Source organism: Xenopus laevis, chromosome 7L (genome assembly GCF_017654675.1).
Source record: "Xenopus laevis strain J_2021 chromosome 7L, Xenopus_laevis_v10.1, whole genome shotgun sequence".
Taxonomy (NCBI): Eukaryota; Metazoa; Chordata; class Amphibia; order Anura; family Pipidae; genus Xenopus; species Xenopus laevis.
The window spans coordinates 82500114-82527470 of NC_054383.1; the positions used below are offsets into that span (position 1 = coordinate 82500114).

The 27357-nt window shown below is 39.3% G+C and overlaps 1 protein-coding gene across 3 annotated transcripts; it reads left to right on the forward strand.

Annotated features, from left to right (window-relative positions):
- The first annotated feature begins 85 nt into the window (after positions 1 to 85).
- Positions 86 to 27269, forward strand: upk2.L (uroplakin 2 L homeolog). Of its 3 annotated transcripts, none has more exons than XM_018225837.2 (6): positions 86 to 104; positions 21549 to 21638; positions 23932 to 24060; positions 24940 to 25072; positions 26319 to 26377; positions 26634 to 27269. In XM_018225837.2, the coding sequence occupies exons 2-6, from the start codon at positions 21584 to 21586 to the stop codon at positions 26759 to 26761; spliced, it is 504 nt and encodes a 167-aa protein (XP_018081326.1). In that variant the 5' UTR covers positions 86 to 104; positions 21549 to 21583; the 3' UTR covers positions 26762 to 27269. The 3 variants fall into 3 exon arrangements, with proteins under 3 accessions (XP_018081326.1, XP_041425194.1, XP_041425195.1); XM_041569260.1 differs by lacking the exon at positions 86 to 104 and adding an exon at positions 20387 to 20405; XM_041569261.1 differs by lacking the exon at positions 86 to 104 and adding an exon at positions 21298 to 21316.
- Positions 27270 to 27357: the final 88 nt, after the last annotated feature.

Here is a 27357-nt window from a genome sequence, read left to right on the forward strand (position 1 = left end):
TGGGAGACAACAGACCTACATAGAGTTGCCGAGATTGGCAGTCGGTGATAGGCTGCAATACTAATGAGGACCCACGGCAGATCCATCCAGTGTGTGCAACAGAGGTGAGAATTAATTAGTAATGGGCAGAAGAAACAGCTGGACCCTAGAACTAGTGAATAGACAAATACCTGTCCCTAAACTCACTCACCGCTGCTAATGGATTCATCCACTGAAATGGCAAAAACTACTTTCCTCAATTCAGTTCATTCACCATCCCTTATAGCTTTTTTTATCGTGTTCCTTTGTATGAACACACTTTTTTTTGTCTTTGAGATTGTTGCTGTAGTTGAACAACACCCAGAAATACTCTTAAAGAATTCTTCCCATTAATTCTTGTGTTTTTTCCCATACAAATGGTTCTAGTTGCAGACAGGGCAACCACTAGAAATAGCAGGGCCCTGTACAACAACATTTTCTGGACCCCAGCCCCCAAGTGCTATAAACGGTAAAACAACCCACAAACATGTTATTAGAAGCCAAAGATGGGGAGGGCCCCAGGGTCGAACTGGGCTGACGGGGCACCGGGAAAAAACCCGGTGGGCCCCCTGCTCTTGTGGGCCCCACCAGGGCCAGGTCTGCCCTCAGGTCCGCATGCCAGCACTGCAGAGGGGCCCTGGGGCAGTAGTTTTTAAAAAAAAAAAAAAACCAGAGGCACCAGAGCCCCCCATAAAAGCTTTAACAAACATTGGTGGTCAGGGCTACCCTGTAAGTTAAAAAAAACATTGGCACCAGAGCCCCCGATAAAAGTTTTTAGAAAATCATTGGTGGTTAGGGCTCCCCTACAAGTTCCTTTTGTGGCTTCTGATCTTTTCGGGACTTTTACAGGTTCGGTACTGTCAAGGGGGGCCTGGCTATTTCAAAAAGTGCTGCACAGCCGGCCCCACTTTATGCCCGTACAGCAGTACCCCCTGCGCCCCCCTGATGGCGGCCCTGGTTGCCACCCCAACAGAGTTCTACCAAGACAAATTGTGCTTATTTTGTGTATCAGACACTAGCCATTGTTTATATTAGGCTTACAATTGCCACAACTGCCACTAAAGAAGGCCATACACAGCCTGACAAAAAGTATCCGAACATTTGGTCCATATGCCTGGGTGTAGCATGATTTGTCATACATGCCTAGATAGTTGGGCAGTATGCACAAAATTGGCCAAACTGATTAACCAAATCTGATCATGTTTGACCAGCTTAAAAACTCTTTATCAGTCAGTGAACACAAGTTCTCTGTCTCACATAGGTAGGGAAAGAAAAGTATTTATATAGTGATAAAGGACCCCCTTTTGTAAAATATAAGGATATATATAAGGCTTTCTGTGACCATATAAAAACACAAGGACAAAGGCTGAGTGTTTTTATACAGGTCGTGGAATTCCAAGGTGATAATCCTCATTTTGCTACAGGGGGTACTTTATTTATTATAATATACACGTTTCAGTGAGTCATGTGATAGAAATTACATCACTAAGCTCCAATTATAACCTATGACATCACTTAACACCATTTATCATTTACAGGATATTCATGGCTCTTGTGGATTATATAGCGCTTTGCCACATTTTGGGAAAATGTACCGGCCTTCCTATAATGTTATCTTTCTTCCCTATTAAAGGAGAAGGAAAGCTACAGAGGCATTTTATAGCCAATAGATGAGCTGCAATAGTGCAAACTAGAATGCTATATTTATTCTGTAGAATGTTTTACCATACCCGAGTAAAAAGTCTCTTCCTGCTCACTTATAGCTCTGGACTCAGATTACAGCAGAGAAGGGGGGGGGGGGAAGAGAAGCAAACTGAGCATGCTCTTGCCCAGGGCAATGAGGTTTAAGCTGAAGGCAGGAAGTCTGATACAGAAGCCCATATGTACACAATAGAAGGAAAGAAATGCTGTGTTTCTTTTGACAGGGGACTCAGAGCAGCACTACTTTGGGGGTTTACTGGTATACCGGTGGACCTTTCTGATAAGGCTTACTTAGTTTTAACCTTTCCTTCTCCTTTAATGTTAAAAAGGAACATTTGCAAAAGGCCCACTTAGACATGGGGCAGACTTTTCATCTGGTATAAGTTTTGACACAAGCCTACAGAAATGGTAGACTCCTAATCATTGAAAAAGCATTGTTAATTTATTTGCTTTTTTTTTTTGCCATTTTGTTATTTATCTGCTGCTGTGGCTGTTGGTTCAGGGTGGCAAACCTGGGCATCATGCCTACTTCAGTAAATGAAAATCATTTCTGCACTGCCTGTCTTTTTATATTGAAGTTCATGTGTTCTATCACAAATATTATTAGGAAGTGGGAACCGACTAATGAAATTTTTGGGCTACTGGTACCTTAAAATCATGCTGTGTCTATCAACTGACATTTCTAACAAGGTTGTCTGCCTGTTTGGATTTATGGTTTTGAACTATTAGACTGTATCTGTTCTTTTAAACCAGAGGTTCTTAATGCATAGTTACACACAAGGACATAAAGGAGTCATTTGCATGCATAGGCCCATAATTCCTTAAGTGTGGGTTAAGGGCTCTCATTTCTTGTTTCAATACAGTGCAATGTGTATAGCTGAGTCATAGGGCTGCCATTAGTAATTATGGAGCTCTATATTACCAAGCTATATTGTCCAGCTGTTATGTCAGGTTACAGGCTACGCAGAACTTCAGAACCTTACATAACTAGTGTAGGAAGCTTCTTCTGGTGCTTCTCTGCTCATTCCTATCCCTCAGTCTTATAGGAGTGATAGAATTGAGTATAGAAGAATCCTGAGACAGTTTATGGATTTGTAACTGGAGATTTTGCCCAGCCTATGTCCAGACAGAACAACAGGGGGCGATTGTGGTACACGTTTTTGGTATTAGCAGTGCGTTGGATGGGGGTCTCAGAAAGTTTCTTTTGCTGGGGGGCCTGGGCACACCATTACTGTGGCTTACTAAAGCCATTACATTTTACAAAGTATATCTGTTATGTAAAGTCTGGGCACACAGCAGCATATTTATATATACTTTAGTAGTGCTTCTGAAAAAAACTTTTATCAGAACATGGTAACAGTATGTAATATTTCAATGCATAAAACTCCTTTTCTGTTTTTGGAGTTAGTAGTCTTTTAATGTAGAACAAAAGAAAGACATTAGGGCACACTTCCTCATAAAGTAAAACCACTATTTATTGTTGCATTAAAAAAATATACAGATGGCTGCTGTGGAATGGCTGCATAATGCGTTTTGGGAAAACCCCTTAATCATAAGCTATAATTAAGGGGTGTTCCTTAAACGTGTTAGGTGTCCATTCCACAGCAGTTGCAGATGCAAATTATATAGCAAGGCAAATATATTATACAGCATAATTTGTATGCTTGATGTCTAGAACTGTGCAGATCTTTTTGTGTTTGTGTGACAGAGGAGTGAGATACGTGTGTATGTTTGAATATATGTATCCTCATAGGTTATCTTGTATCCACCCAAAAATAGGGTTCTTTTTTAATGCAAGTGCAAGCCATAAAATTGCAAATATTTAAACACTAGACTTGCAACTTGCATCTAGTACAAAAATGCCATTTTTTAAGAATTGCCTGCACAGTGCAGAGTTAATGTTGAATGGATACAAGGAAACCCTGAAATCGGTGTCGTACTGGCTTTCTGGGCTACCAGAATTTTTCCCTGGTGGGCCTTGACCGTAGCAGGCCTTTTTTGGGGCACAGACCCTTTTTGGGGCACAGAGTATCAACTCTTTTCTACCTTCTACCATTTCTCAAGACTGAGGCCACATTTATTGCCACAGATTAGCAAGAGAATCCAGGGGCTTTTGCAACAAAACTCTTCTCGATCATCCTCACATTTGGGAGGAGCTTCACAACTACTTTTTGTATGCAAAACCCTATGATTTGGGATCCGGACAATCCCGAATCCTTCTCTCTGTATTTGATTTGGCCAATCCTAAATCAAATTCTTTCATTGTTTGCAAATTTTTCCTTTTAGTAGGGTTTGGATTTGATTCACCCAGATTCTTGCATCATTTCCAGTGTTCAGCCTGTGTGGCATCTGCGCCCAATTTTTTAAGTGCAACTGCGCAACTGTGTTGATTGACGTAAGGTGCTAAAGGAACGCTGAAGCTATCACCTGGTCAGGAGGTGGGGGTAGCTCCAGGGTTCTCCTGTGTTAATAGGTACAACAGTGCCTGATTAGAAATGGAAGGCAGGAAGGAGTGGGGATGAGTGCAACTATATAGAAGTTCAAAGAGTGCATTTAAGGAGATAAAATACATATTTGTTTTTTTTAATGGAAGTAATTGGGCAATATTCAGTTCAGCCAGCAGATGGCACCAACCCTTAAGGTTGGCAGCAGAGATTCCCTTACAGGAGCCTACATAAGGAAGTGCAAGTGCCAGGCACTTCCTCCTTGGCCTAGAAACATCAAGCAAACAGACAATTGTCTGCAGAGCCACACGAGGTGTGAGGTTGTACCTTTGTACAGCCAGGACATGACTTAGGAGATTTATGTCAGCCTGTATATTAAAGGGGTTGTTCACCTTCAAACAACTAGTTGGTTTCAGATAGATCACCAGAAATAATGACTTTTTCCAAGGACTTTCTATTTTCTATGTGTGACGGTTTTTCTAATATTGAAGTGTAAAAGTGTAATTTCTCTCCTTCTGAAGCAGCTCTGGGAGGGGGGGTCGTCAACCCTGTAATGTAAACTGTTCTAAATTGATACTTTTACTTGATACATTTCTTATCTTTGTCCCTGCTGAGCAGAATCTCTGGGTTTCATTACAGGCAGCTGTTATAATTGATACACTAGTTGCTAATACTCACAGAGATGCTGCTGAGAAATGAAATGTTGCAAAATTGTAACAGTTTAGAGTCTGCACCTGAATTACTGAGCTGCCAGACTCAAACACCAAAGACACAAACATTCAACTTTAGACTTAGATTTTGGAAAAAATAAATAATGGAAAGTAATTGAAAAAAGTATTTATTTCTGGGGTACAATCTAAAAACAACTGCATTGAAAAAAGTGTTTGAAAGGTGAACAACCCCTTTAAACCTCGATTTTTTTCTGGCCGAGTTTTTAAAGGGAAATACTTTCCATTTTCTATGTGTCACTGTTTTTCTAATATTGAAGTGTAAAGTGTCTTTTTCACCTTCTAAAGCAGCTCTGGGAGGGAGGGGTCACCAATCCTGTAAACTGTTCTAAATTGATACATTTAGTTGATACATTTCTTATCTTTGTCCCTGCTGAGCAGAATCTCTGGTTTTCATTACAGACAGCTGTTAGAACTGATACAATAGTTGCTAATACTCCAGAGATGCTGCCGAGAAATGTATCAATAAAATGTTGCAAAATTGTAACAGTTCAGAGTCTGCGCCTGAATTACTGAGCTGCCAGAGACAGGAACATTCAACTTTAAACTTAGATTTTGGAAAAACAGTAAAAAATTAATAATGGAAAGTAATTTATTTCTGGGGAACAATCTGAACTGAACTGAAAAAAGTGTTTGGAAGATGAACAACCCCTTTAAAGAAAAAAAACTTTAATTTTTAGAGATTTATTATACCCCCAAAGCTGCAAAAAATTTTATCCAAAAATAATCCAGCCAAAACCTGTCAAGGTCATGAAGAAGTCAATGCAGATATCCCTTTTACAATTTGAAGATATCGTGATCCGTGCTTGGTTTTGTACGATTTTCAGGAGAGGGCATCATATCCAAAAAAGTGGTACAAATAAAATTTTCGCTCAATTTTATCTAGACTTTTGCAATCTGCTTATTCGATAAATGAGTTAAATTTGTGGATGGGAGTCGAATTTGTTTTAATAAAAAAATTGATAAATTTGTGTTTTAATGAATATCCCCCTAGGAGTGAGAGATAGCTACAACAGCCAGCAAGCCTATTGTCCATACTAGGAGTATTTGGAGAAGAGACTCCAGGCAATTATGCAGAGTGTTTAGGAGTTGTTTAGTGGCAACCTGATGGTGCTGTAGTGAGACAGCTCAGGAGAAGCACATGCACTGCATGGTGGTGAGATGTAGAGAAGTGTTAACGAGAAAGAGGATTCCCCTTCAACTCTACAACTACTAGTGATCCTCCACATGACAGGGGCATTGCAGGTTTGTGATAGAGAGACAAACGTGGTGTGTATGAGGAAGAGAGAGGATCTTTTTAAGTTCTGAATAGTATTGATTGTTTAGCTGAAGTATTCTGAAATACTCTTGAGTTGGTAATCAATGCTCCGGTCTGTCTGCTACATTTTTGAGTAGCTGTTAATAAACTTTGCCTTGGTTTTATCACATTGATTTTTGGCATGCCTATTTCTTGCAATAAAGACCTCTCCAGTCCCCTTTCCGTTATTGGCGATCTACCAGTTATTTTGACGCAAGTACCTTTAATGAAAGTGATTTTTGGTGCAACACACTGCATAGAAATGTGGATGTTCTCTTAAATATATTAGTGGATGCTATGATAAGAAACAAGTAACTGTGACGTCATCATCTTTTTATTATACAGTAAGTCATCTTTATTCAGCTTTTAGGTTGTTGCCCATTGCCATGTTAAGGTGCTTATAAATGTGGATGATTACTCCACATCTAAGGAGCAGATTTATCAAAATGTGAGATTAGAGAACCACACAAAAATTCACCTACTTTCTATCCATTATGGGATTTGTAGAATCTTATGTATCAATGGGTGAAAGTTCACCATTTGATAAATATGGTTCTAAAAAATCCCATAGTGAGTTTTTGTGTGGTGAGCTCTGATCTCACATTATGTTAAATCTGCCCTTATATGTGCTTACCCAAAGTTACTTGACCTTCCGAGAATATGAATTTGCAGATGTTTGTGGTCATGTAATCATTAATGCTGTTTTACTGCGCTGTAATAGCACTAACAGTCACAGACATTACCATCACCTATTGTTCCTTGGCTTCTAATTCTCTGTAATAGTCTTGCAGGGTACAACAATAACAATGTAATTCCACATTCATTCACAAATCTGGTAATATCTCTGGAAGAAAGTCATGAATAGGCTGTTGCCCTCAAAATCGTTTGTGCCCATATTGTTTTTTGTGATTTGATATGATGCCTTCTTAGTTGACAGACCTGTTGCAACTCAGATAAGAGGGCTCTTTTTTAAACCCAAATGCAGTGTGCAATGTGCAAAAAAGGCCACAATCGTGTCACAATAGCCATCAAGCCTTATCTGATGACATCAATGTGTGACACTTCTATTTGGCATAACTTTCATATGATTGCTGTCTGTGACAGAACATCGCCCGATTTGTTTCTTTTATTACTTTATTTCATTGAGTGGTTAATGGTAGGTCAGGAGATTGCACTGCATGATTGTTAAGTCCGATATAAATGCTATATCTGCACGTCTATGGCCAGCTTCATACAGAACAAACACTGTGGTACTCTGTTATCTGACCGTTATACTGAATACTCCTGGGCATTTAATATACTATAACATATATTCTATATTCTATACAAGAATAAAAGAAAAGAACACTGGCTTTTAAGGACTTGTACTATAGAATCCAGGTTCCATTACTAGCTTGAGTTGAAAATGTTAAAAGATCACCTGAAATGTTCCTGCATAATTGTACTTACTCTAGGGAAATGCCTATAAACTGCACTGTGTTGTAGTATGGAACATATGGCAAAACCTGGGAAGTAATCTCTGCAAAGGATAATTCAGTTTATGCCCTCTTTCAGATGCCCTCACCACTGTGATATACTAATCTGAGCAAAGACAGAACTGTCTTCTACAGTTAAGTGGTCAATTATTATACAAATCCAAAAGGAGACTAATAAAAAATGTTGTAGAGGCAGTTCAACCGTATGAGTACCCATGCAACAGTTCAAAGAATATCTATGTTTCCAAAATCTCAACTGCACAGGCCTTCAGGCTTGCCTTCTAGGGATATATGTGGCAGCAGCTAAGCACTGACCCAAAATCTCACCCTGATACATTATGTCCTTCAAGCTTCCCCATCCTCTGCTTATGCCTCCCACAGAGCATCTAACACAAGTGTTTGTGTATCCAGGCTATATGTAGGCATGACCTGATGGGCCGCTCTATGTATTGTTAAGTGTGGGGGGGGCGAGACTGACCACCATTGGTTTTTGTTTTTAACTTTTTGAGTGGGCCCTAATGTTTTTTTAAGGGGTGGGCCTGGCCACCAATGTCGTATGTTTATATGTGGGCTGCTTTTTAATCCCAGTCTGGCCCTGATAGACCAGTGGGACAACACTTCTGCAATTAAAATCACAGGCTTCAGAATATGAAGTTCTTCTAAAATGGAACTTTAAAATTGAACGAGAAAGAAAGATTTATGAATTGAAATATTTGGAGAAAAACATATTTTTTTCCCTAGTTTTGAAATCTGGCATGGGGCTAGACGTTAGTTTCCCAGGTACCCTCAATCATGTGACTTGTGCTCTGATAAACTTCAGTCATTCTTTACTGCTGCTGCAAGCCCAGCAGCCCATCAACAGAACAAGAGGAATATAACAAGAAAACAGATATGAAAACAACACTCTGTAGTAAAAAAAAGTCCCACTGTGGCTCAGTTATACTGAGTTGGCGAAACAATAGCTTATCTGAAAGCAGTTCTAAAGTGCTGGCTCTTTCTGAAAGTACAGACAGGCACAGTGACCTGAGAAGGCTGTCTACACAATTTTACAACTAAAAAAATATACTTGGTTCTGGAATAAAATTTTATTTGGAAGAGTGAATTATTTTAGTGTAAACAGTGTAATTTAGCAATAAAAACTACACAATACATTTGTCATTTGAGCTGATAATTTGTATTGTTGATTTAGTTAAGTGTGTTACCTTGACATGAGAAACTAGACACATAACTAACATGAATCGATGCAGAATTTTAATGTCTAGTTTTGAATGCATATCTTATGTACACTTCTTTAATAAAAACAAATTTAAAAAAATAAAAACTACACAATAAAAACCAAGATAGAATCCCTTAAAGACTTAATTTGGGGTCAGGATTCATGTCACACTATGTGGCCTGACAGAATTCATATCCCTGGACTATTTACAACCCACCCTAATTACTTTTATTATCTCTACAAGTTATCTATCTGTATCTTCCTAATTTATTGCCCACAAACATTTTTCAATGATCTAAAAGTATATATGCTGTGCCTTTTCAGCTTTCATTTGTATTTAGCCTGACAAAGGGGCCTTGGTGCTGTGAAAGCTTGCAATGTATTTTTTATTGCTAGCCAATACAGGTAGCACTTCTATAATACTTTTGTTTTTATTTATAATTTGTTTAAACTAATACAGCAAAAACTATTTTATTTTGACCCATGTGACTAGTAGGATGTGATCCATCAATCCAACACCATCCATCAAAATCTCCCTTGTAGTTTAGCCTAGTATCAAAGGGAAAGTTCAATAAAATATCTTTTTTATAAACTATTTCCTTTTGCTAATGTCAAAGTATACCATCCAACAGCTGGTGAGTTTATGTAAAAGGGAACTGTCCTTAGCAAATTTTAACTGCAACCAGGCAGTCATTTGAATGAGAGACTGAAATATGAATAGGGGAAGAACTGAATAGTAAGATAATTAAAAATGAAGTAGCAAAAATAATATAATTATAGCCTCAGAGAGCAATAGTTTTTCATCTGCTTGGGTCAGTGATCCACATCTAAAAGGTAGAAAAAGACAGGCAAACGAATTAAAAAAATATGCAATTAAAAAACAAGACCAATTGCAAAGTTACTACAAATAGGACATTCTATAACATTTTGCCATCTTAAACAAATAGCAATGCAAATAAAGCTTGAGAACTATTGGCTCCACCATTTCCCTTTGCTGTCTGCACAGTGGGCTCAGACCCAGGACAAAGCTGAATGGCATGAGACCCCAGCTGCCTTCCGCCCCACCCGCTCAGCAACATCTTCCCCATTCTGGCCCTGTGTGGGCTCAAGGGTTTTTATGGCAAATATATTATTGAGGGATGCTTTCTTATACAACCCCCTTTTTTAACAACAAAACAGATCCAATACCAAACTCTCCCTTCCAACTGTCATTATCACTGTAAAACAATTACTACACCCGATACTGGCATATCTAACACAGCAAGGAGTCCGGCTATTTTAATATTTGGACTAGTGGTGTAATTTGAGTTGGACACATAATTTAATGTGCATTGCAGATGAGCTGCAGGCAGTGTCGGCAGGCCCGGATTTACAAACTTGCCGCCCCTAGGCTGGCTCTACTCATCGCCCCCGCTCCCCTGTCGGTGCCGTCCCCTTCGCTTCCCCTGTCCAGCACTGTTACCTCCATTTCCGGTTTCCCCCTGTCCAGCGATGTCCCCTTGCCTTCCAGGGCCTTCCGCTTTCTGTGTGTGCGCATGCGCATAGCTTAATACTCAGGAACAGCACTGTCGCCTCCACTTCCGCTTCCCCCTGTCCAGCGATGTCCCTCCCCTTCCAGGTGCCGTCCTCTTCCCCCTCAGTTTGTGCGTGCGCATGCGAACATCTTAACACTTGGGAACAGCACTGGAGACTGATGTGAGTCTCCAGTGCTAGTTACTGATGCGGCTGGGCCGCCCCTGAAATTGCGCCGCCCTAGGCCCGGGCCTATGTGGCCTTGCCACAAATCCAGGCCTGAGTGTCGGACTGGCATGCCAGGGGCACACCAGAGAACCTTAGACCGTGGGCCCACTTTCCTAACTATTATTCCTCCTTTCCTCACGCAACCTCTTTATTCTCCTATTCTTTTATATCTGTTTACTATTCTCTTAAATTATTAAGCATTTTCCCATAAAGAAATAGGGAATGACCATGAAATAGGCTAAATGGTTAGAAGCAAGAGGTCCGACTGACAGCTGGGCCCACCGGCAGTTTTCCTGGTATCCTGGTGGGCCATTCCGACACTGGCTGCAGACCTCCCTACAGAGGAAGCAAACCCAGGCCCGCTGCAAAATAAACAAGAACACCTATTTTGTGTTCTGTGTTTATGGAGTTGTGTGGAGTACTCACATAAACATTAAAAAAATGAGTAAAAGCTGTGAAGATCCGCGCTCAGCCTAATGATCACATCTTTATACATGCATCAATCCTCTCACAAAGATGTACCAATCATCCAGAGATATCCACTTTTTTCAATGAAAGATAGGAGATCACTCAAAAGCAGATTAACTGCTGGTGATTATTTATTATCCATGCTGCTTTACACGACATGTTTCGGGCAAGTGGTGCCCTTTTTAGAAAGAGCACCACTTGGCCGAAACATGTCGTGTAAAGCAGCATGAATAATAAATAATCACCAGCAGTTAATCTGAGTTTGAGTGATCTCCTATCTTTCATTGAAAAAAGTGGATATTCAAAAAATTAGCTATCTTTTGCTTCTGCAGGCTGTTTTCTTTATTACTGGAGCTAAATTTATAGAACTATGATATCTACATCCAGTTTAGATGATTCAAATTAATAGAACATGGATCAGTCACAATATAACAGATTGATCTAATTCAGTTCTGTGTTAAAGGAAAACTAAACTCTAAAAAAGAATATGGATAGAATTTCTGTATATTTTATATATATTCGGCCAGGATTTGGCCTTCCTTCTGCCTGGCTGAACCGAACCCTAATTTGCATATGCAAATTAGGGTCGGGGAGGGAAAGTGCGTGTCTTTTTGTCAGAAAACAAGGAAGTAAAAATTGTTTTCCACTTCCCACCCCTAATTTGCATATGCAAATTAGGATTCGGATTTGGCCGAATCTTTCGCGAAGGATTCGGGGGTTCGGCCGAATCCAAAAAAGTGGATTCGGTGCATCCCTAGTATTTTATATACAGGTATGGGACCTATTATCCAGAATGCTCAGCACCTGTTTCTTTATTACAGAGAAAAACTAAATCAATTTCAATGAAGTCTATAGGAGACGGCCTTCCATAATTTAGAGCTTTCTGGATAATGGGTTTTCGGATAACATATCCCATACCTGTACTGTTCCAGGCCTTCAAATTATGCACAATAGCTCACAAACTTGCATTTTCTTAGGCGTATCAGTGACAATAAATATATTCAGTGTGGTCTGGTCTGGGCAGCTGTTGAGAAGCTTAGGAGCTGTCAAATTATCAAGCAGAAAATGAGTTTCGTCTGTCACAGAAGCTGATGCTACAGGGCTGATTATTAAATTCTGATGCAAATTGCACTGGTTTCTGAGCTGTCAAGTAATGAGAATCTTACTTAATTACTAATCAGCCTTGTATTGTTACATTTATATTTTATATACAGAGTATAACTGACAGCAGCAGAAGAGACGATAGGGAGCTGCTAGGCACAGATGTTTATTACTAATGGGCTGTGGTTGCTTGGGGCTGGTAAATAATCCAAACCATAATGTACTACCCTAAATCTTTGTTAAACTTCAGTTCTCTTTTAACTGCAAGAATATCTGATTCTTCAGTGAATATCTGCCTTCAGGGTTGGACCCCCTCCCACAGCCTGCCTGAAACTGTGCACTCCCTGACCTCCACCCGCCCAATCAATAAGAGAAAAGCAGGTACATGCTGGGGGGGTGGAGTAAGTGAGTTGCAGCTGGGACAGCGGGGGGTCAATGGAGGGAGGACAGGGGCCCTGACCCCCCAGTCTGACACTGATCAATGTATCTGATGCATGCCCCTATGTTGCTGAATGAGCGGATATTTGCCCAATCTTTACCCAAATGCTGAGCCAAATTGGGCTCATCTAATTATTGCTGTGGGCCAATGATCGGACCATACTGAATCCTAAATGGGGTGGTTCACCTGTAAGTTAACTTTTAGTATGTTATAGAATGGCTAACTCTGAGCAACTTTTCAATTGGTCTTCATGTTTTCCTTTTAATAGTCAACTACCCCTTTAAGTTAGGACATCAATACACAGATGTGAGCGTTTTCACTTTTTCTTGATTTAGTAGTAAAGAAACTTTCTGTGGGACTGAATAAAACAAGTCACTTTATGCAGCAGAAGAGCAAATCTATCAGGATTAAATGTGAATGTGGCCACTAGAGGGCAATGTTTAATTACAAATATAGCTGCACCAATAAAGATTGTGCCCCAATCAGAAATGTACCCAGGATGTTAAATACCATGCCTTGCAACATTACACTTTTTATACTGTAGATCTATAAACAAAAGATAATTTGCTGAAACTTGTGCAGCCCATTAACAATTGTTTATTGTTAGTTTTACTTATTAAGGGCAAAGCATAGGGGCCACAGTGGGTGACCCACAGAGATTTTAGAACAGCTTTATACAGTGTGTTTTACAAAATGTCCTTATTTAAAGGAACATGTTGGAGGGAGTTTACACAAATCAAAGTATGGAAACTCCTACATATGAAACATAAATCTAGATAAAGATGGTCATCTGTGCAGAATAACTAGGTGAATAACCACTAGGCTTCACTGGATATTTCTGGAGCACAGAGAAACCATGCTATAAACCTAGCATTGTATTTCTTTTTTCAGTCAAGGTTTTTTCTTATCATCCTCTCTCTGTGGAATGCAGGATTTCTGCAGCAGAATAACACAAGGAGAGGGGACTCTTATTGTGACGCAGGAATCTCCTCCCTCCTATCGAGGAACTAGAGAAAGGGAGCAGGCCAGAGAAATCAGTGCAGGAGAGGGAATGTGTGTACTGACAGTTAGGGAAGCAGGGATATAAGGTGGCAGTGAGGTGTACATTTTAGGTCTTCCAATGCCTCCTCTACCTGCACACAGTAGCAGGCACTCATGATAGAGAGTATATGGCATCTACCGGAGGATATAAGAAAAGAGGCCAGGGAAAGGAGGGGCATTTGGAAGGATCAGTGGGCATCATTTTTACCAGCTCGGTTTGAAAAATGTCAGATAGGTGGTATCCCTAGCCAGGGATTGCTGGGAATGAAAAGCAAACATGGAAGAAGAGGATTCTGCTAAAGAAGAAAATAAATGAAGGCAGTGATCATTATGGGTAGGGTTTGGGACAGAGGCAAATAGATGCATGAGATCAGTGCAGTGCAAATGGTCTGCATGGAACCAGAAGGTAGAAGGTATATTGATAAATGTAATAATTAGTGATGGGCGATTAAATTTGCTGGCTAAAAATCTGCTGCGTCAAAAAAAATTTGCTGCGCGTCAGAATAGTTGCTCACATAAACATTGCTGCACGTCAAAATTATTCAGACACCCATTGACTTTAATGCGTTTTGTGGATTTTTCGCTGTTAAGCAAATTTTGTGGTAAATTTGTGAATTTTTTTGGCAAAACGGGACAAATTCAACCATCACTAGTAATAATTCATGGCAAGCACTGTCAGCATTAAAGGGGTGGTTCACCTTTACGTTAACAGGGGTGGTTCGCCTTTACGTTAAAATTTAGTATGTTGTAGTATGGCCAGTTCTAAGCAACTTTTCAATTGGTCTTCATTATTTATTTTCTATAGCTTTTGAATGATTTGCCTTTTTCTTCTGACTCTCTCCAGCTTTTCAAATGGGGGTCACTGAACCCATCTAAAAACAAATGCGCTGTAAGTGTACACATTTATTGTTATCGCTATTTGTTTTATTACTGGTCTTTCTATTCAGCCTTTTCATATTCCAGTCTCTTATTCAAATCAGTGCATGGTTGCTAGGATAATTTGAACCCTAGCAACAAGATTGCTGAAACTGCAAACTGGAGAGCTGCTCAATAAAAAGTTAAATAAACCAAAAAACAAATAATAATAAATGAGAACCAATTACAAATTATTTCAGAATATCATTCTCAACATCATACTAAAAGTTAACTCAAAGGTGAACAACCCCTTTAAGGAAAGGCAGTGACATCAATTTGGAGCCGCGGGCTACATTCCTTCTGTACCAGGGAATAGATTGCGTGTGTGGGGGTAGTGATCGGGAATCGTAGGACACTAGTTTGGGGGTATGGGAGAATCACAGGTCCTTAACTGGCTCCCTCCATCTGAGGGATGCCCATTAATATTACCAGACTGTTCACTAAACACACTCCAACATTAAAGACTCTCCATGTGAGATTTCACATGCATCCTGACTTCCCGACTTCAGTACAATTACACCTAATTCACTTTAAATAAGTTGTTCCCCTTTAAATTAACCTTTAATCTGATGTAGAGAGTGATTTTCTGAGAGAATTTGCAATTGGTTCTCATTATTAACTATTTTTAATTTATTTGTGTAATTTATTTGAGTTATTTAGCTTTTTCTTCAGCAGGTCTCCAGTTTGCCGTTTCAGCAATCTGGTTGCTAGGGTCCAAATTATCCTAGCAACTGTGCATTGATTTAAATAAGAGACTGAAATATGAATACGAGAGGGTTTGAATAGTAAGATACATAAAAAAGTAGCAAGTTTGTAGACTTACAGAGCATTTGCATTTAGATGGGGCCAGCGACCCCTATTTGAAAGCTGGAAAGAGCCATAAAAAGAAGGCAAATAATTCAAAAACTGTAAAAAAAAATTAAAAAAATGACAACCAATTGAAATGTTGCTTAGAGGTCATTTTTATAAAATACTAAAAGTTAACTAAAAGGTAAACTTTTAATATGAATTAATGTAAAATGTATTGTTGCATTGCTTGCAAATGGGTTAAACTCAACTTTTCTTAAGACCACAATAAAAATTGAATTGTGGGAGAAAATGCTGCATTATGGGTAAAAAATTACTACCCTTAAAATCTCACTGTATCACTTTGAAAATAGCTGCCAAAATGTTCATATAACATAATTTACAGTGTTGTTCCAGTCCATAAGTAAGGTGACAGTATGTAATATCAAGGCTCATTTACAAACACAAGTGCAAGTTCAAAATTGACTGCTTTACTACCTACAAAGGTATCTCAATAAATCGTTTCATCTCTGGGAACCTCGGTTGCAGCATTTACCTGGCTGTGGTACATACATACATAATATTGTGAAATACACAACAATGTATACATGCTCCTTGCAAACCTGTGTCTAGCTATAGCCAGTATAGCCTGCATACAGGACAACATAAACCTGCAGAATCACATACTACTGGTGTCATTGACACTGCTTAAGCAGACTGACTGGCAGCACAACTTGCGTTCTGTTTACTAAGGGCCCTTACAGGCGTTTTTACCTGTGCTCCCCTGCGTCGTTCTTTCTTCTGTTCAGCCGCAGGGGAGCGCAGGAGTAGACGCAATCAATTATTTTGAAGGGGGCTGTACTCACACAGACCCATGAAAGCTCCAAACGCAGGTTGGAGACAGGATGTTGCATTTCACCTGCGTTCAGCGTATACATGCGTCTGTCTGAGTACAGCCCCCTTCAAAATAATTGACTGTGTCTACTCCTGCGCTTCCCTGCGGCTGAACGGAAGAAAGTGCAACACAGTGGAGCACAGGTAAACATGCCCGTGTGTAAGGGCCCTAAAGAAGGTTCTAATTTGTGGTCCTATTAGTAACTCAAGCTGTTTTGCAGGTGCTCATTATTATGATGAAAATTCTGGGTAAAATATTGCATTGTGGGTAAAACCAAAACAACAGCAATATGCACTGATATCTAGTTCCATGGTACATACCAATGATTTGATAAATGTGCCCTACTTTGTAAGGTTTGGGAGCAATATCTCCTAAATTGCGTGTCATGCAGACTGTGATCTCACACTCAATTTTCAGTTCTGCACAGGGAGTATAAAGTGCAGCACTTCCCAGACCAAGGCATACCTCCCAACATTCTGGAAATGGAAAGAGGGACAAAAATTTTTTCTGACCACGCCCCTTTTTGTGGTCACACCCCTAATTACCGAGCCCATACAAAATTTGGCAGGTTATGAACGTTTGAACACATTTCCTGTAGTTTTTGTTTTATTACAGTTTTACTAATAAAGGTAAATTGCCCTTTAAGCTGTGAGTTTAACTTCTCCCAAGGGAAAAAACTGTTACAAATGTATCTTAAGTATCTATTCTGGGCTCTCTAGAAACAGTGTATCTTTTTTGACTGTTCAGTACAAAAGCAGGACTGTCCCGCTCAAAATGGGACAGTTTGGAAGTATGCCAAGGGGGGTATGGCCTTGCTCCCCTTGACCCAAGAAGCCTATGAATTATAACTAATACCATTAGAAAAAAACTAATACGCACCTTCCAGGAGTTATAGGCATGGTGCTGTAAATTATCCTGAAACAGGTTTATGGAAACCTTTATATGAAAGATTTGCAGCAGCGGATGGTGGAACTCTAGGCATTGCAGTTTAACGAAAGCTGTAGCCACAGGTTGGACATAACACATATCTGCAATACAAATCATTTTCATTTATTCCAGTTATATACAGCAGGGGTCCCAACCTTTTTTGGCCCGGGGACCAAAAAAGAGCCAAATTTTTTCCAAGGACCGGGAAGGGGGTCGGAGGGAGTCAGAAGGGGTTCAGAGGGATCGGGAGGGTTCAGCGCCCAATTCGGTGCGCCGCGTTAATTGTTTGGTGGCCCAGTTCAGGACTGTCCGTGGCCCAGCGGTTGGGGACCCCTGATATACAGTATGCTTCATAAAGCTCCCCCCGCCTGCTTCCAGCAAATCCCCTTTTAACTCTATTGATTAATAAATAAGGCATGAAACTAGAAGTTTCATTTGTTCTAATAGCCATGCATATGTTAATCAGCTGAATTCTCATGCACACTGCTGATATATGCCTTTGAGCCTCAGATAAATAGGACACACTGAAAAGTGACACACCTCAAAACTAAAACAATTAATTTATTGATGTCTTGTTTATGTCATGCAAATCTGGTTTTAAAAGCAATGAGACATGGGGGCCGTGGTCTCTTCTATGGCTGCCAGGCATCCATAGATCGCTTTGCACTCGTTGCTGTTGGAATTGTCACATTGAAACATTTATAGGTGTAATTTACAACAGTGTCGGACTGGCCCACAGGGATACCAGGAAAACTCCCGGTGGGCCCAGGTGTCAGTGGGCCCTTGTGCTGCTACACTTTTGTCCTATTTCTATGAGAACAAAGAGGCTAAATAGATGGAATAATAGATTATAGTATGTAAAACTATAAATAGAGGTTGAGCTAGGAGAGGAAGAATAATAGTACTGATAGTGGACCCCTGGTCTAAATTTTCTTGGTGGGCCCCTGGTATCACAGTCCAACACTGATTTACAACACCCCTTGTCGCAAGTAGAAGAGCACTATAGAATGCAAGAGTGTGTCAAGAAGTGCAGCGAAGCAGAGTTTTTACAGTTTTCCCTTGGCTCATGCCACACACCGCGGTTTTCGGGCTGTGGATACATGTATGCCGAGAATCCACTCTTATGACCAGAATCAGCCCCTTCCCGGTCTGCACATAGATCCATTACATCTGCTTGGGTGCAGGCACATGTGGCAGATTTTGGAGCTGAAATCCATACACATGCGTTTTGATGACAAAATCCACCTTGTATGTCATTTGCAGGAGGTCTACATACACAGCCCATCCTTTTTGAATCAAGAAATTTCTAGCACAGGCAGTGTGTGATTCAAGGCACATGCTGCAGGTTTCCTTTTCAGAGTGCAGAGGTCTACAGCAAGTTACACAATTTAGGATACTGCCTACAAATTTCAAAAAAATGGCAGATTGCTAATTTTTTTTTATTTTTGCAATATGCATGCTGCATCCTGCATTGTAAATTTGGCCTTTTATATCCTTCACTTACCTCCCTGCTCCCATGAAACCTATATTTTACCCCTACCTGTTATTCTAATAAGAATGCCAGGTATTCATTCTGCCTAATTCTGGTCACATACTGAAAGAATGTGACTTGACAAACAGGTGAAGTGACATTCCCAGAGTATCTGAATTGAACCACCACACCTCCCTCATTTCTAAAACAAATTTATGTATAAGGCAGAAAACCTAAACACACGGGGCTTATATATATTTATAAAGCTGGATAAGAGTGCAATTCAATTTGCAAACTGCACATTTTTATTCGCACTGTGAATGTCCGTAAGAGCTTTTTAAATATGCAAATATTTCTGCATTTGAGTTGCTTTGGTGGTGGAGAAATTATTCGCAAAACTATTTTGCATATTACAAATTTAATTTACTGTCACCACTATTTTGCGTACAACAACCTTGTACAGTGGTCTCACTCATGCAAACACCAGTCTCATTTGCAAGCCATTTGCGAATATTTGTGCACAATGCGATTTCGCAAAAAAATAGGAAGATGGCCACAGCAGGTTAGTATTTCAGCGTTCAGGAAAAAAACATGGGCTATAGAATCATTGGCAATGCAAGGCCCTACCCAGAGTGTTTATAAAACTCATTTATAATGTGGAACATGTTGGAAAAAAATGAGAACTCAACTTTGCTCTGTAGTAGACTTTAACAAGCGCATGCTTCATAAGGTATAAATGGCAACCTAAGGGCTCTTACACAAGGGCAGTTTTACTGCGCTCCCCTGCATTGCAATTTCTTCCATTCAGCCACAGGGGAGCGCAGGAGTAGACACACTCAATTGTTGTGAAGGAGGCTGTACTTACACAGACACATGTATGCGCAGAACGCAGGTGAAATGCAACATCCCACCTGCGTTTGGCGCTTACATGCGTCTGTGTGAGTACAGCCCACTTCACAATAATAAAGTGCGTCTACTCCTGCGCTCCCCTGCGGCTGAACGGAAGAAAGTGCAACGCAGGGGAGCACAGGAAAGACCGCCCCTGTGTAAGAGCCCTATGGCATATATAATGTAAAAAAAATCTACATTACAGGGGGTAGTTGACCTTGAATATTTTTTTAGTATGATGTAAACAACAGTATTCTAAGTCACTTTGCAGTTAGTCTTAATTTTTTTGTATTTTTTGAAAATATTTATAATTTTTTTTCCACCACGCACATGCTGGGAATTTCAACTGTTTATAGCTAGGGGTGGGGGTCTGGTTGTTTAAATTGTCTGCTCTAGTGGTTCTGACTCCTGAAACAAAGCAGCATAAGCCAGCTAATCGAGAACTGACTTTGATACATTGTTTCAATCAGAGTCAGAACAAGAGAACGGCCTACAGTTGAAATTACATTTGCGAGTGACCAAAAAATGATTAATATACTGTATATATTGTACAGTTGTTTAGAACCAATTGTTGCTGGAGATCCTCTTTAAGTGCAAAGCAGTTCATAGTGTCAGTTATTTATAAAAGGTCAAGCATTTCCCCCCGTGTTTCCACTAAAAATTGCATTTTTTCCTGCAGATCAGAACTTGCCCATAGGAGATTTTAGTCCACTAGTTCTGAACGTGCAGTTTTTGTGCTTTAGGATTTTGTCCATGTTTTCTTAGCCAGCTCTACCTGCTGGCCCAACCTGAGTAGCCAAGGATCAGAGCCAATTCCAGAAGAGCAAATCAAGACCAAGTTCTCACCAGATTTAGGTAGCTTTTTGAAACACTGATCATGTGTTTCTGTTTGACAAGTCCACATATTCACATTGTTTATCCTTACTCCTTCAAACCTACAAAGTTCAAATTAGTTGTACATTTTATACACAACATATGGCACAGAGATATATGAGCAATGCATTTAGAAAACTAACATGCAACATAAAAATGGTTCCTATGTTAAATAAATACAAGAGTAACTTTTATAAAAAGAAGTAACCTTTAGTGCCACTTGGTTAAAACAACAAACAAACAAAACATCAGTAGCAATACTTATAATTGGCCTCTGTGAGTCAACTGGAACACTACAAAACATAGTTATAGTAATGTTATTACCTGAGAAAAAAAAGAGATGTAATCTCCGCAGCTTGTTTACAAGTTAGTAAGAATAGAAAAATAACATAGATTCAATAAAACAGGAATAAACATGCTTTAATTGCAGTAGAAGTCTTCATGCAGTTTGAAGTCACTTGTAAAATGCATTGTTTCATTTTAGTTATGGTAAATTCAGACAATGGGTGAAATGCTTTATGTCGTATGGGTTTTAAATAGAAATGTACGTTTATAGAAGAATTTACCATTTATAGACAGTTTTGGGGAAATTCTAATAGTAAGGTGTTTACCATGACGTGGTATGGTGGCTTATCAATTTTACGATCATAGCTTTGTAACTAAAAAACCCCTGTTTTTGTAAACACATGCACTTGCATTTATACTGAATTATTTATGAGACTGGACCAGGGAAAGTGCGTTGATTAATTTGCCTAATCGGTATCACTTTAATATCATTTAAACACATTTTAACTTAGCCTTGGAGTGCACCCACAACCCTCCTCTTTTGTATTTTGAAATTCTAATGGTAACTATAATGTTGGAGGATAGGCTGTGTGCAGTATGTTAAATGTGTGAGTATCAGGCTAAACAAAATGGAGAGGAGAGATTTTAGGGTGATAAGATGTATCTGGGGGAAAGGAAAGAAGTTCAGGGTGTGTAGAATGGGGGAGGGAGGTGAATTTCCAGAAGGACCACATTCCTTCCCCCTTCACAATTCTCTGATTGGCCTGGTTCAGGCAGGTGAAACTAACTTGAGAGACAGGTATCTGTTGACTTTATATTTTCTGGGCATTATACAAGCAGGTTGCAAACAACTGCAGTCATAGAGAGGCATCAGCATGCAGCTCCTGTGGATCACCGCTGTGCTACTTCTCATCTCTGGTGCCATAGCTCGTAAGTCTGAATGGTTTCATATAACTGTCATGCATGCTCTAAATATCCATTAAGGGGTTTGGGGAGATTGGACATATACATGTAATAACAGAAATATACAATTATGTTTGTTTTAAACAGTAGCTTCCCCAAAACTAAAACCACCTTGCACTGAAATGTATAATGAACAAATGCATTGTTCCATGAGTTTAAAAGCAACTATATATATATATATATATATATATATATATATATATATATATATATATAATTTTTTTTTTTTTTGTGTCACTTGCTATCATATGCAATATAAGAGTATATTCGCTGTTGTAAGAGCCAAGCATACTGTAAGTCAGGGCCATAACATTCTGGTTCTGAGCCCCCTCCAAAGTAAAACATTTCTGAGCTCCCATCCCCCTTAGCCTCGTGAGTGTGTGCACCCCCACACATCCAGCTATTTGGCCCCTGACAGTCCTTACTGGGTCCCTCCAGGGTGGCCATTATGGGTGCTGCAGTCAGGGGCCACATGCCTGATGGTATTCTGAAATGAAAAAGTGTAATTAATGGGTTGTGTTCAGGGTTAGGGCTGGAGTGGATCATGTGTGGAATTTTTGCTTTATTAGGGTGTGGCTGTTCAGAATAGGAGTGTGGCCATGGATGTTAGGACCCCATTTTACTTTTTGCCAGTCCTCATCACCTGGGGGGGGGGCAGGAGACTAGTGAGCCAATAATTATTTGTATGGAGCCCCATAATTATTGATGGCCCTCTCCTTCCAGGACCCCTACAGTCACAGTGTCTGTATCTTTGCTAGTTAAACCATTGATTAATAGTAAGCCTGGAAACTTCATATTTCACAATGAGCAATGGCACTGCTTGTCTTAACTATGGGATTCTCTATAAACCATTAAAAATATTGCCTGATATATATGTTCCAAGTACCAACAGTATAACTTTTAGGAACTAGCATGCTAAACATTGTTACTGTTGAGAATAACTAACTGTAAATAAGTTTGAATAATAGGATGCTAGTAGATTCATACCATAATTCCATTTGGTTTGCGTTGCTCCTTTTAAAGTATTTATCAGTTACAAACTAAAATTGTTTCTATAATGAGTAATATAATAAATCAGTGGCATAGCTAGAAGTACATTGGCTTTTATGAAGACTTTTGGTTGAGACCTTTCCTTGTCTCCCCCAAATGTCAATGCCCCTTTAATCCCTTTATTCACTGAGTTCCTGTATTGCCTTTATATGGGATAGTATATTTGTTCATTCACACATTTTATCGCTTTTTGTCCAGATATTGGTCGGGTAGGTTGATAGGCAGGCACCATACATTGGCCAATATGCTGCTGACTGGAAGTGTGGAAGGCTTTGCAAAGCGTGAAAGGACTGGATTGTAAACTAGTAATCAAATTATCAACCTCTAAGGGTAGGGACACACTGGGCGATTTGGGGAGATTTAGTCGCCTGGCGACTAATCGCAGCGACTTTTCTTCCGGAATGCCTCCCCTCACTCTGCGCCTGGATAAAATGAAAAGTCGCCGGCGCTAATCACACACGGCGATTCGTTTTCCGAAGTCGCCCGAAGTTGCCTCACGAGGAAACTTCGGGCGACTTCGGAAAACGAATCGCCGCGTGTGATTAGCGCAGGCGATTTTTCATTTTAGCCAGGCGCAGAGCGAGGGGAGGCATTCGGGGAAGATTGGTAGTGGAAAGTCGCGGCGATTAGTCGCCAGGCGACGAAATCTCCCCAAATCGCCCAGTGTGTCCCTACCCTTAAGGACCAAACATGGAGTGGCTTTAATGCCCCTATTTAGCTCAAGAAATAAAACCTATAGATTTTCATTATGATTAAAACTGTAGGCATAGGTGTGTTCAGAATAAGGGGATGATATTCTGGGGTCAGTGACCGAACATCCAGACAGCTGCAAGCTGAAAAGAGGCATGATAGTTAAAACCCATTTTAAAGTTGCTAAGCATATGTTCTATGTATCTCAACAATTAGTTTAATACCCCCTCTTACTTTAAGTAAATATATAAGGTATGTTTTATAATCTAATGGAAATTTACTCCACTGGTGGTGTCCATTTGCTTTGATTAATCTAGTTAGTATAGGCACCTGCATTAGTGCAGTTACGTTGGGGTATTATTAATGTATTCTGTCAGTGTATGAAGCATATGCATTGGATAAAGGCAAAATTATAATGGCAAGAAATGTTGTCATTATTAATGTTTTCACATGAAGTGTGTTAAGTAATATATTAGTAGCTCATATCTGTAATAGAAAGCTTTCTCTCTTTCTTTTGCAGAGAATACTTCCCTGGCAGATGGGGTTCTTACTCCACTTAGTACATCTGTGATAATTGCATTTCCAGGATGCAAAGACTCCGGAAAGACTGTTAACCTGATCGTAGCAAATGGCACAACTACTGTACAAAGTATGATCATTTCTTATTTATAGTATTTGAAAAACAGCAATTTTTTGTAGATTTCTTTTATACCAATCAATTACAGTTGCATTAAGTAACAGTACACAAGCAGGGTCGGAGTGGCCCACCCAAACACTGACAAAAATCCAGGTGGGCCTCAAACCTGTTGGGCCCTGCCCACAAGCCAGCCACCACTGCTCCCCGCTCCTCTATTGTGCGTTCCACTGTGGAATGCACAGCCATCTTTTATTTTTAACAGTGGGGCAGGGATATGGAGCGGCTTTGTCTGTACACAAGGCTGATTCAAATTTAATTTTTTTTGCCTGAGAAAAACATGTGCCTAAAAAATACCTGTACTGGTGCAAATCAGAATCATTTACTCACATTACTGGACAAAAAAAATGTAATTGCACAAGTAAACTGTTTTACCAGCAATATAAAGGTATTTTCAGGCACTTGTCGCTCACAAATGGCATGATTTCCCTTGGCCAAAAAAGCACCCGTTTGTTCTTATGCTTGCTGATATCTTTGTCCACATTTACTGCATGCCTTTGAAGATACAATTTATATTTACTGAAAGCAAACCTAATTTGGTAAACCTTTGAAGTACAGTATTGTTATGACATGGGTGAGCCCTTCATTAAAGCAACTGATAAGAGTTCAACAATATATTTTATTCATGAACTGTGATTCATAACCTATAGAGCTGTAGTGGCTGTATTGGCAGGGATGTGGCTGTAGTGCCAGGTATACAAGTGTAGATAGGGTGAAACAGCTGGTAGCAAATTCCCATGCTCTACGTGAATGTCACATACGGATTACTCTTATGGATCATACATTCTGTTCTTATTCAGTATTCCTCCAAAATAACCCATTCTCTGTCTGCAGATATTTCCCTCCAGGTACCACAGTGCCGCCTTAAACGAGATGTTGTTGTGATTAATAATTCACAGTCTGGTAATGTGCAGACTGTGAATGTGGGCTATCAAATACAAAACCTACAACCAGGTGCCATCTACACGTAAGTATCTTATCTGCTCAGCTTGTGATCTGTGTACCTAAAATGGTGAAACTTTGCACCACATATTTCAAGGGTTGCGCTAAAAGGAAATGGGGCCAGGCACACCTCTTAAAACAGAAGTACATGTTCAAATAACTATAGTTTTCAATCCTTCAGGAGCACTGCACCCTATTGCAAAACAGTGTACTTTACTCCTGTGCAATGCACCTCTAGTGCCCATTCTGGTGTATATAGAACAGGAAATAATCATTCTCCCTAAATATGACTAATTGGCCTTCAGTCTCAATCCCAATCACTGTTTAAAGTGCAACCAGGGGGCAAGCCCCACAGTTTGGAACCACTGGCATAAGCCATAGAAGTCTGTCTAAATATGATATCTTCTAAAATAAAAGTGAGTGAATGAAAGGGTCATATTAAATGTACTGTTCACCTTTAAATTAACTTTAAGTATGATATAGAGAGTAATATTCTGAGATATTTTGCAATTGGTTTTCATTTTTTATTTGTGGGGTTTTTAGTTATTTATCTTTTTATTCAGCAGCTCTCCATTTTGCAATTTCAGCAATCTTGTTGCTACGGTCCAAGTTACAACCATGATTTAAATTGAATGAGAAATTGGAATATGAATAGGAGAGGACCTGAATAGAAAGACTAGTTAAAAATAGCAATAACAATTAATCTGTAGCCTTGCAGAGCATTTTTTTTTTATGGGGTCAGTGACCCCCATTTGAAATCTGGAGAGAGTCAGCAGTAGAAAAACTATTATAATATCAAAAACTAAATAATTCTAAAACTAACAAAGAAAAATAAAGACCAATTGAAAAATTGCTTATTATTAGCCATTTTGTAACATACTAAAAGTTAACTTAAAGGTGCGACATTCCTTTAAAGAAATGAAAACGGAACTCCATTGGGCATATTAAACAAAACCTGAACCAACTGTTGCCATATGCAAACTCCAGAACTCTTGTAATCACTTGTATATGTTTTTTAGAGTTATTTGATAAATGTACCCCCAATTCAGTCAGATTAGACTTTTAGACATATAAACTGTAAATATTGTGTTTATAAGGCTTTATTTGGTGTACAAACCTTCTAAGGGCCTACAAAGGGAAAGACGGACCCCTTACTGACCGACTGGCCTGCACTCATAAATACATATGAGCAAGCATGGAACTTCTGATGTATGATTATAGTCCCTCTAAGATGCCCCTCAAAAATGATTAAACATGTGACTCTCTTCCAGGACGTATTATGCAGTTGACGGAAGCAATATTCCATCCATTACATTTTCCACAAGATCAGGTAAATAGATGTCAGCATTCCAGTAAACATTAGAAACTGATTGGATTTTTAGCAATATAATTTAACTACAGATTATCTGACATTGTATTTGTTGTATTTAATTTAAAAATCACATTTTAAGCCTTTATATAGTGTCATATGAAATTATTTCATTCACCTTACTAATCACTCCTCCTTACACACAGGGATCCACATAAAACATTAAGAATTTTCTAACCGTCCCAAATATAATGTATGTAATCTCTTTTCCTTGTAGTGTCTCAAACTGTCCCTGATATCATGGCTCGCAGTGGAGGCATGGTGGTGATCACCGTCTTGTTAAGCATTGCAATGTTTGTGCTCTTGGTTGGATTAATCGCTGTTCTTGTTATTGGAAGGAAATGAGTACAGAAAGGGATGGCATTGGAGAGCAGTCTGATTACTGATTTTGCGTCCTTTTGATGTTCATCTAACTTTTTTAAACAAATATTATGTTTCTCTTACTGTATTTTACATTTTGAACATCATGTAGAATAGTATTCTAATGCATACTCATCTAGAGCAACAACAAAACCAGAATATTTTGTGTAAATTGCTTTTTTTTACCATGATTTCATATGACTGGGCTCTCCACCTGTGACACTGTGCTGAGAGGGTGGCAGAGTAGGATGAGATCAATGTAGCATCTATGTACTGCCATTAATGTGGGGATTCTCAATAATGTATAGAAGCTGTTAACTTGTTTTATTGGAACAGTGGTTTATTTTTAATGTTTATTGAGATTATTTTCTCCATGCCATAGCAATAGGAAACAATACCTCTTTGATTGCCAGTCCTTATGTACCACTAATTTAACATCTCTTGATTAATTGCAGAAGGATTTCATTAATAAATATAGTTTTTTTACATCTAATAATGGCCTTTACTTACTGTGTGTTTAGTTGCCAAAACACAAGGTGCCAAAATATCTAAGATCAGCCTCCACTACCCTCTATGACTAT

Bases quoted from the DNA above. Each gene is read 5' to 3' on its own strand.
- upk2.L (XM_018225837.2), top strand. From the start codon at position 21,584: ATGCAGCTCCTGTGGATCACCGCTGTGCTACTTCTCATCTCTGGTGCC. The intron at 24,061-24,939 runs GTATGATCATTT...CTCTGTCTGCAG, and splicing joins TGGCACAACTACTGTACAAA to ATATTTCCCTCCAGGTACCA. The intron at 25,073-26,318 runs GTAAGTATCTTA...ACTCTCTTCCAG, and splicing joins CAACCAGGTGCCATCTACAC to GACGTATTATGCAGTTGACG.